The sequence below is a fragment of the Oculina patagonica genome, chromosome 1 (genome assembly GCF_052425735.1).
Source record: "Oculina patagonica isolate OP01 chromosome 1, crgOcupat, whole genome shotgun sequence".
In the NCBI taxonomy this organism is placed as follows: Eukaryota; Metazoa; Cnidaria; class Anthozoa; order Scleractinia; family Oculinidae; genus Oculina; species Oculina patagonica.
The window spans coordinates 35,535,867-35,547,355 of NC_135758.1; the positions used below are offsets into that span (position 1 = coordinate 35,535,867).

The 11,489-nt window shown below is 38.1% G+C and overlaps 1 protein-coding gene across 1 annotated transcript; it reads right to left on the bottom strand.

The window, feature by feature from the left end:
- Window positions 1-451: 451 nt before the first annotated feature.
- LOC144666516 (short transient receptor potential channel 4-like) lies at window positions 452-10,436 on the bottom strand. The gene is made up of 8 exons (XM_078527941.1): window positions 8,396-10,436; window positions 6,829-7,171; window positions 5,573-6,044; window positions 5,064-5,262; window positions 3,971-4,156; window positions 3,507-3,536; window positions 1,180-1,206; window positions 452-978 (listed from the first exon to the last, which is right to left on the bottom strand). Exons 1-8 carry the CDS (start codon window positions 9,278-9,280, stop codon window positions 745-747), a joined length of 2,376 nt encoding a protein of 791 aa, XP_078384067.1. The 5' UTR covers window positions 9,281-10,436; the 3' UTR covers window positions 452-744.
- Window positions 10,437-11,489: the final 1,053 nt, after the last annotated feature.

Below are 11,489 nucleotides of genomic sequence, written 5' to 3' on the forward strand. Positions count from 1 at the left end.
CTAAATACTAAAAGGTTCTAGATTTGAAGGACAGTCCCTGGACCGCCATGAAATGGCTGTGTAAATAAACCGAAAAAAAAAAAAAAAAAAAAAAAAAAAAAAAAAAAAAAAAAAAAGAAACGAGACAAGGATACTAAAGAGCGATTTTTTGATTTGTGGTGTTTTACTGTCAAAGGGCCTCCAATAGTATCGTTTCATGCATCATTGCAATAACATGCTTTTCCACCAGACCTGTGGCTTGCATGTACAATAAAAACACAAACACACGATACGCGAGTTGGATGTAGTTATCAGTTTTCAAACAAATGCATAAACAAAAAGATAAGGAACATTTTACTATTACACTCCGCCGTGCTTAGCCTGGTAGCAAAACAATAACAAATTGAAGTTAAAACAGGAAAGCCTGTTATGACGCTTAAAAAATAAAAACGAAAGCAAATTTCAGTTGGAATACCAAAACCGTGAATACTTTTATTACACTTTAAAAAAGAGAAAGCAGAGAAAAAAGTTGACAAATTATTCGTTAAAAATAACCCAATAGCTCCTTCACTGTTCAGTTTTTTTCATATCTCCTGCAGTTTGAGCTGTCATTCGATGGTTTTCTCCAGAAATTACACATCCAAGATAAGTTTAAGTGTTCACGGTTTTCTGATTCACACCGTAATCAAAAAGCAAACTTTTACAATTAATTGAAAACACTTGAATGTTTGTCCGAAAATTCTAAAATAATGGCACAACATACACTCATTTCACCGAGATACTATCGATTTTCTTATTAAGTTCGGCAAGTTGTTCCGTCTGACGGTCCATCAACCTTTTCAGCAAATTAATATTGTCTTCAATGTTCTTTGGATGCTTTCTTCTCTCGTCGATGTTATCTCTTGTTTTATTATTTATGTTAATTTCTTCTTCACTTTCTCCAAAGGAGTGATCTCTTAAATACTTTACCACCAGATCCTTCATCGTCTCCTTTCGTCTCTGTGATAGTGATAGCATAACACAAATTCAAAAGAACAAACAAGCAAAGGCAAGGAGGCGCAACTTAGCTACTATATAGTAGCTTCGTTTGAAAATGATTTTAAGCCGCCTGTAATATAACGTAATAAAATTATATAATGATCCTGCCCCTGAAATATCACACTGTTAAAATTTGCCTAACGTCATTTTGTTTAAACTTACCTCCTTCCTGGCAATTACTTCGTCTTTCTGAAAACAAACATATCGCAACGAAAATGAGCAAACAATTCCGATAATATACCGACATCTGAGCGATTTTCCAAGAACCTGGCGCCCACCACCCAAAACACTCCCGGCTACTACAAGTCCTTTGCCCTTCCCCGGGCTAGAAGGTTTACACGTCACGAGCCCAAGTGACAGCTGCCAGACCGGCAGGGTGCCTTCTAGGCCGGCATTGAAATTCATACAAACATGCTCAAAGGGGCCAGAACCTAGCTAGGCCCAGTAGTCAAAAGTGACACCCTCCCCTCCCCCCCAGCTTTTGACGGCTACTCGCCAGCTAGACACCAGCGTGGAAAGCCCGGAGCCTAGATTTGTATGGGCAAGCTACTGTTCAGGAAATTGTAAAACAACTTTGTGTTTCAAATGGAATTAACCCACACCATTAAAGTGGTTACTATCCTTCGATCATAGAAAATAATAAAAATAGTAGTTTGGTATCAATGAAAAAGAAGAAAAAAAAGAAAGTTATTCGGCAAATTTAGTAATGGAGTAGAAAAGTGATTACCGTATTTTCTCAAATAAACGCCCCCGGCGTCTATTTCAAACTTGACTTCGTGAACCCGGCGTTTGTTTGAAGCCGGCGTTTAATCGGGGCCCGGCATTTATTAAAGGACTGCACTTTTCTGCCAATTTTTTAGATTGATTTATTGTTACCGATCTTCAAAACCAAGGGACAGTTTGTCAAGGTGGGACGATTTTTCTCTTCGTTCTGCCCCGAAAAAGTGTCCCTGGGTATTCAAAGGTGGTTATTTCCCAAAGGTGCACTAATACGGATTGGATAGTTTATGTTGCAATCGAGATTTGTGACAAACAGAATATATTTACTTGTTAGCCTGACCTCAAATAAACGCCGGGACCTCGAACAAACGCCCACGGCGTTTATTTAAAAACTAGCAATTTTGACCCGGCGTTTAAACGAGGCCGGCGTTTAATCGGAGTCCGGCGTTTAATCGAGAAAATACGGTACTGTTTGAAAGAAAGTACTAATAGAAATCAATGCCATTAGATTTAGTCAGTTGAATTACTTCGGCTAACTGACGTCGGTAAACCTCCTGAGTATTGGTATCTGCTACAGTCAACCTTCTCTTAACGGACACCCGAATAAGACGGACACCTCCATAAGATGGACACCTGGTGATGGTCCCTCCCGTTTTTCAGTCATTTTACTGTAACAAAACTTCCTATAAAACGGACTCCTCTCTAAGACGGACACTTTAAAATCATTAACGGGCACTTCCAAACTTCGTATCGACCTAAAGCAAAGTTATATATACATATAGACGTGATACAATTTGCAGAATGCATGTACTGCTCATTTTTTTAGAAGCAGTGAACTAGTTATTGTAGTGAAGAAACGAGTCAATTTTCTGATATCATTGTTGTCCCAGTTTGTAGGTTTTGTTAAAGTAAGCGACTTTGAACAGACTCAAAACAGACGTGTAATCACTGTGCATAGGATCAGCTTCATTATCTCAGAATAACTGGTGTCATGTTACCTCGACTCTCTACAAAAAAAGCCGGACACCTCTCTAAGACGGACAGTTGCAGCTGGTTCCGAAGGTGTCCGTCTTAGAGAGAGTTGACTGTACATACAAATAACGGGAGGTTCCACTGGTATTTTGATATACCCGCGTATAAGAACCTAGGTTTTTTCAAGTTAGCCTAAACAGGTTCTTATATAAATGGTATTTAGTGTAAAATTAGGCTAACTAGGTTCTCAATTAGGTTTTTAACTTTTGTTCAGAAAAAAAGTAGAATTTTTAAATGATTTGGTCTTTAATGTCCAATAACAGTATTCTTGGAGGCTTCGGTAAGCAAAATACTATACTATTCTAATCTGATTCTGTTAAAATTAAACCTATACTGTAACCTTTACTATAATTCTCAAAAAATCTTGTATACAAAACAACATAACATGATAAAATGTCATAGTTCCTCTTTAAAAACAGACTGTGCTATAAATATATTTTTGAGAAGTTTTTTAATTCTATATGATTTTTGAGAAGATTATGTTTTTTCTTTTTTGAAAATAAGAACCTGTTTTAGAATTTTAGCCTAAAATGGTTCTTATGTGAAGAGTGCTTAAAAATGAAATTTTAGCCTAACAGGTTCTTAAATGTTAGCTTCTTATACGCGGGTTTTTACTGTATAATGTCACAGCCAACAAAAATTATGTCATCTTGTAGAGCAAGCTATGGGCTTTCTACACAGTGTTAAATAATTTCGCTGTGCCTTAGTAGAACGAAGACTCTGAGGAGGACGCTTACCACTCTATCGGCCTGCTCTTCGTCTTCATCCTATAAATAAGGATAAAAATGAAACTTTAAGGTTATATTTCAATTCAAGAGGTAGGTTAAACATTTCCCTTTCATAATCAACAATTACACCGTTTGTCTGAATGGACTTGAATAAGAGAAAATAAGTTGTAGCAATATAAGATCAGGCTTAATTTAAAGGGGTAATGTCACAATATTTTAAGGCATTTTTCTGATTACTCTCAAATCGATGGAAACCTCGAAATAATAGTTTTCTAAAACAACAATGGAGTAATAAAAACAACAACAAAAAACAACAACAACAATGAAGTAATAAAAACCCGAAAATAAACAAGGATGGTTTCAAACGACGAAGATTATAGGACGGATTACGAAAAAGAAACTTGAAAAAACTTGCTAATTTTTTCAAGATACGTTGTCCGTGACGAAGCTCCTTTATGATATCATATTCTTACCTTGTTTCCTTGACAACAGGGACATTTTTCTTTGAACATTCCCAAGGATTTGCCACAAAATGTAACGACCATCACGTACAAGATGTAGTAGACTATGTTAATAGGCGCCGGCATAGTGTTGCCTTTGTCGATCCATTCCAACCACATTCGAGCTCTTGAAAACTTCCACTCAAGGTCCGCGTTCTCCTAAAGGAAGCAATTAACGAAAATAAAAAGAGCCACTCATGTTAACTGAAATTTAAATATAATCCGAATCCTGCATCTCCTCGGGGAGAATAGGGCCTTGAAATATAACGCGGAATAAATGGAACAGAATAAATGGTATTACCCACAATCCGCGCCATAAGGACTTGGGACACCCATTTCGAGCAAGTATAACGTGACATTTCGTCACGATTTCTCAGAAATGGAGAACCCCCTCCCCCCGAAACCAATGTTGCAAAACAGACAGCAACGGTAGGCATTGGTTTTTCAAGGTACACAACATTGTTATGGGGCGGGGGGGGGGGGGGGGGGAGTAATTATTGACTTTTTTCCTCTTCCGAAGTGCCAAAAACGACGAGTGTCCCAAGAAAAGTGGCGTGGATTGCAGATGCGAGTTATGTAGTAGAAATCATGCATACATCATACATGATGTCTTACAGAGATTTTTAAGTTATAAAAAAGAAGTTAAAGACATTTATTGTCGTAGATAGTCAGTGTTATGTTTTTTGATATTTTTGTAGTTAGTGCAAATGCAAAGTTGTATGCAGATGAACACAAGAGGAGGGTGAGAGAGAGAAGGAGGAAGAGCAATGGGACCAAAGAGAAAGAGTAGTCTACGAGGGAGGAGGAACGAGAGGGCTTGTCTAAATTTGTTTTAAAACCAAAACGAAAGAAAAGATTTATTCAGGGCTTTTTATTTATCCACACAAGCATTTTATGCTTACAGGAACTTTGTGGACAAATATAACAGAGCAATATATCTTCTTACAGTTTCTTTGATATGGCCAAAAGTAATGGCATTTACGTAAGCTTGAGTCATGCGTAATCTAATTCTGATCGGTTTGCTATAGCATGTGTCTGTTAATGTCACTTAAACATACAAACATACCATAATTCTGTCAAAGGAATTGTTCATCATGGCGATCAGCATGTTTAAAGCTACAATGACGGTGCAGACCACGTAAGCCATCAAGAAAAGGCGACCAAATGTAGCCGTAAGAGAAAACGCTGGGTCTTTCACTGATATTTTGTCCTCTTCCACGAGACCAAGAAGCAACCAAAACAGTCCGATTGACGCATTTACATGACTGAGAAGTAGAAAAAAACAACAATCTGTTACATACTTGGTATGTGGTGTGTGGGCACCCTCACAGGCACCTTACACTATCACAGCACGATTAAGTATTTTCAAGACCACAGTTAAAACTCTTATAAAACTCTCTGTTTCCAAATTAGTATGTTTATACATTTAAAATAAGTTTTGTCGAAATAAAGATGATGACGATGATGATAATGATGACGATAACGATGACTATTAGTACTGTTATTATAATTATTCTACCTTCCTATGTAAATAGCTGAAGGTAAAGACGAATCAAAGCATAGAATTGTACATACTTAGCATATGAGTGGGACTCTTCGTAACTAGTGAGGTTCCGTTTTCGTAGCTTGATCTGCGAGGCGACATAGTAGGAGTATACCTTGACTACGCCAGTGACGAACGAAATAAACAATACCAGAAAGATAAAAAGAAATCTGCGCACATCTTTAAGCATTTTGTACAGTGACAGCTGTAGAGGGCCCAGAACTGAGTCGACCTGAAAGATGTGTGTCAAATGGAAATAGGCAACTACGGTGGCGCTTGCATACAGGACATTTGCTAGGATGAATGCCGGTTTTCTTGGCTCCCATTCAGTTCCATAATATGCCCACGCGAGCAGCCACAAGGCATAGGAAACCAGGAAGATAACGATGATCAGCGTGTCTACGACATTCCACCATTTCGACATGTAAATATAAAATCCCTGTCTGCGAGCCTCCAGGGATTCCTGCAAGAAGAGGCCAAGTACAAATACAAGTACTGGGTAGTCTGTAAAAGAATTAAACCATATTGTCATAGTTATGTTAGCCATGCAATGTTTGTGCATCAAATATCCATATTATCTACTGCATGGCAACGAAAACTCAAATTTGACCGTGATGGCGTTAACACATCCAATGGCAATTGCGCTCGGTTCATTTTATTTCACCAAGATCGACTTATAAGACAAAAACTCGTACTGACAGAAGACAAATCCTCTGCTCCCTGTATATTAACGTGGATAACCTCAAGTAAATGATGGGATATTGGAATGGTACGAGAAGAAAAGCTATGCCAGTGTTAATTAATAAACTTCGCCCTGCCCAAACTTTCTCCCGGACCTACCTTAATATGATCACTGTAAGGCTAGATTACTGACAGTTTGGTAACTTTTAATAGGTAGCGTTGGTACTGCTTTTGAAATACCTTCCCCCGTAAAATAATTATGCTATTTCTGGCGAACATTTACCTGACACACCGAGGTCAGAAGAAGCCGAGAACAGGCAAGGTTTCAGCTTCTCTTATTTCCAATTGTCAGCCTCATGGGTGATAAGAGCCTCCTTAGTCCTAAAACTTTTTTACAGTGAAAACCTCAAAGGTTTGGTCGGAAATGTCGACGAGGAAGGTTTCGTGTATTTCAAGTGGAGGCCAGAGACATCGTTACAGGTATGCAAGAACAGCTAACAGTGGCAGGCGTGGGGAAGATTTGGAGTCTTTATAGCGGTGGACAAATCGAAAGAAAAAGAACCTAAGTTATCTTTCCCTGACGTACACTCTGGCACTCGTGACTTACCAATCCACACAAGTCCTGTCACTGTTGTTCCAAACTCGTGCTCAAAGGAAGTCGAAAATATGAAGAATAGAAAAACCAGATACCACGTCGTGTGGTTGATGAACTTGGAGTAAGGATGTTCGTATATCTTTCTGAATTTCCACCAGATGTCGTCATCTCCATCACTGCAAGGAAACTTACGTGCTAAACGTATAGGAATGTAAAAGATGCTGGAAACTGCGACAAAGACAAGTTGGAAAAAGAACCACGGAATTTTGGTCATTCTGCTCATATTCTGCCAGTAAGGCCATTCATAGTAAATGATCTCGTTGAGGATGGATTGGCATTTCGGACTCGACACAAACTGAAAATTAAGAAGGAAATGAATCTCACTGAATGTATGATAATTTGCTATAAGTTCCCACTCGGGCCAAGTGTTCTACACAGCATAGAGTTTCTCGGTTCAATAGCATGACAATACTAGAACTACTTAGATACAATCTCTGGAGGGCATGCAAATAGCCAAAACCCGGACCGCTCCGTCCGGAGTTCATCATTCTAACGATGTGGTGGCCTTATATATATGGTAAATACCACATTTCCTGCTGAATACATCGAGTTTTTAACTGTTTAAAAACAGTAAGATGTTTGAATTTTAAGAATAGGAAATATTTTTTTTTTTTTTTAATTATAATATTCTTAATATGCAAGCACAATGATAATAAACGTTCACTGAGTTCTGCAATGATATACTACCCTACTGATTCCCACAGTTATGTTAATGCCACTTTTGTCACAAAATTTTGTGATGTTGTTTTTCTATCGAATTCCTCATTTTCCGTTCTTCAATTTTGAACTGAAAATTTAGTGACGCCATTGACATATATAGGATCGTTAAGTGATGTAATTTTAGCTACATAACTTTGAGCATGGTAGGGCAGGCTTCTAGGAGTACCTTTTGATATACACACACATGACCGACAAAGATCCAGTTTTTCTCGATACATTTTTTTCTATTATTTATTCTTCTGTATGGATGATTTAATTGTTTTTAAAGAAAAATAAAATACAGTTTTATGCAGGCCACAACCTATATGTAAAGCAGTTGACAAGTATGTTCTATAGAATAAACACTTCTCTCTATCCCATCACCCGTCTGTTTGACAATTTTAATTTTTGATTTTTAAAGAAGAATTGGATGTTGATCACCTTTTTTCAAGAATTGCTTTTCTTTTTATCTAAATGAAAGTTTAGTAATTCAATTACCTTTTGCTTTTGAAAACAGTTTCCAAGAAAAGTGAAATTTATTAGCTCGGTGATCAGATATTGGGAAAATTCGCTTCCGGCTTTAGACCGATTGTATTTCTCAGATTTCTGTAGTTTTTAAACGCTTGTTTTTAAAGGTTTTATTGGGTTGTTTTGTGAAATAAAGAACAATCGTATTCGGCGTCTCTTTCGTCAAGCCATTAGCCTAAGACACATAAACATGCAGCTTTTTTAAAACATACAAGTTTCCACATTTTTTATGTGCACGTCACACAACGCATGCAATATAAAATTGCGTTATTAAATCAATGGAAATGCATACCCTCTTCCTTTCTTTGTCGGCAGCGATTTTGAGAAGGCTCAGACTTTGATTAAAATTTCTTGGCTTCTCCTGCAATAAACAACCATTTCCTTGGACATCCATAATCTCGTGAAGTTGGCCCAAATTACTTCCTTCAACAACATCAGTTGCAAATTTCTCAAACTCCAGTGCTCGTCTCGTGTATTCGTCCCGACTGAAGTGATGCTCGAACAAAGCAATTTTCTCGAGGAGATATGCGTCATCTAAAGTGGCCTCAATGACATCTCCAAACTTACTTTCTTTTCCTTTCTTTTGCTGAAGAGTGGTCGACGCTTTTCTGCTTTTAGAGTTATTCCTCCATAGCCACTCCAAGCCAATGTAGAGTGGGTTGGAGAGGATCTTGATCCACTGTTGTTCTTCCTCATGTTGGAACTCTGTTTGTAGTCGTTTGTATTCACGGATACTTTCGAAAGTCAGCCCGAATCCGCCGGCACATCTTATTTGGCTTTGAAGTTTGCCCCACAAGCACTTGATCAGACCTTCTTCTTTTAGACGCTCGTGTTCGGCAACGTATTCACAAGTCTCGTTCAGAGTTTCAAGGGTTTTGACATCAGACTCTTTGGCTTCCGCTATAAGCTTCCAAACTGCACAGGCGTCCTTGTTTTCAAGGGCTTTCAGAAGCTTCTGCTTATGCGAGAGGACGTCGTCGTCGTCTTCTTCTTCATCCACTCTCCTTCCTGTGTCATCCGCACTTAACGACAGGAGACACTTTCTCACATCTTCCTCTGTTCCATTTCTCACCGAATTGAGAAAATCGATACCGTTTTCCCGTTGTTGTGGCTGTGCGTAGCTTGCAGAAAAACCTTGCTTGGGCTCCATCTTTTTAGTCACACTTGATCGATGCATCACGAAAATTCAGAGAAGTTGGCCTCAGTATGTCTGTTCACCGAAACTTTTCTCGACTCTTCGGTTGCCTCAGTTCGGCTGTATTCAGTTCTCAGAATTGAAATTAAAAGGGTGTAATTTTTCGAAAGATTCAAAATATTGACTTCAATTAACAGAGACCGGAAGCGGATTATATTCATCAGTTTCCTGGAATCGAAGTTGAGCTCCCAAAAAAAAATTAAAAGGGTCGGAGAGACACGCCGGTTTGCTCCGGTTTGCAAATGGTTAAAATCCCTAAATTGCACAACTTACTGATACAAACTGAAGTATTGAAACAGAAACCATGAAGAAAAAAACCCTAAATAAAAAAAAAGATTATTGCAATGTACATACACTGACGTGACGAGCGTGTGACAGCTAAGTCAACCTTTCACCATTCAAAATTTACATAAACAAACACAACACTTAATTTATTTTTACGAAGTTAACAGCATCCCTCATCCAAAAGGCGTAACTGAATGTAGTTTAAATTCTATTGTACAACGACTAGGAAAATAAATAGTTTTAGCCGTGACCCGGAAAAATAGGATATATTTTGTTTGTTCTGGGTTGTAATTTATTCACATAACGACTTGATCGCCCTAGGGAGGCGAAAGCATGTCACAGCAGTCTTTTCGGCTTTTTAAAAATCCAGTATCCATTATGGTAGCTGGTAACACGATTCTTTCTGAGCTGTTCTTTACTTTGGTTATTTTTAATTGTCAACAGTTTCTTTTTTAATCTAAACGTTGAGCTGCCCACGTGATTCCATCCCTTGATTCTATTTACTGTTTCTGACGATTGAGTGGGAAAGCGACAAATTTTTCGGAAACGGAAAGTTACTCGCTCATAAAAGCAGTGACTACGTCAATGAAAACGACAACAAAAACAATAAAAATCACAATTTATCTATAAAGTGTAAATGTAAGGCATCCGTTAAAAAGAGCCTGCGTTGCAGACGAACTAAACCCTCATATATACCAAGGTTTTGTGACACGTCCGGCTGCAACACAAGCTAGTTTAATTCTGAGAAATGACGTAAAATCAGTTTGAAGTAATTCAAGTGCATATAAGGCGAAATTTGTTTTGCATATTTACCGTTTGAAATGCACGATTCCAAAGCTTGAAATGCCTAGTTAAAAATAGGTAATTTTACGAACGCATAACGTTGTGCTCTTTGAGGTCAATTTTACGGCGGGAACTGCGTCTCGTGCCATCGAGTTGTGCACAAGCACTTCCATTTACATTTCTCTCACTAAATGTTCAGCGGGTTTTACTGTAGTGTTACTTGCATATAATTCTTACGCCCCCTTGGATAGCCGAGATAAAAAAAAAAACGGACAAAAATCAAGACTGCTTTGTAGGTTTCAGCTGTTACGTTCCTATTACAGTCTCGTCTAATGCGGTAGAGACTTAACACGGACAACACATTTTGAAAAAAATTGGCAAAGATTTTCAAAATTGGCGTTCGAAACCATTCTTCGTTATGTTCGTTTTTTTATTACTCTTTCATTTCTTTTCAATGTTAGTAGAAAACTATTACTTTGAGGTTTCCTTCAATTTGAAAGGAATCAGAAAAAATGACTTAATATACCATGATTGACATTGCTTCTTTAAGCAAACAGAACGCGAACGGCGACGGGAAGGTCCAAACTCGTAAGGGAAATGGAAATAGTACTCACGTTTTCAGACAACGTGAAACTGACTCGTCTCAATATAAGTGTATCAGTCTAATTTAAATTCTTTGTAAATTCTTCGCACTGTACAATATTATTTTTCGCATTTGTCTTGTAAGCGACCACTCGAGACCAAAGGCCGGCATGATTGCTCGAAAGAGGTTCCATAGCATTTGAAAAAGAACTGTTGTTGTTCATTGTTAGGCTATGCAACATACTAAAACGAACCAACTAGAATAGAGCGGATTTGACAAACTTCTGCACTGCTGCAGCATTTAATCCATTTAAATTGCCAAAACACACAAAAATAGATTGTTTCATCACTACATCGGTTGTAGAATTTATTTAATGTTGGCGGAAAATGGGATGGAAAAAGCCTTATTTGTACCCCCATTCAAAACACTTCTTGTAATAGGGTGTAATGGAAAGTAGGTCTACCAATGAAAATGTTCTTCAGAGGTAGAAATCAAAGCGCACTGGATACAGGGGAAGGACGAGCAGGATTTCTACAGCCC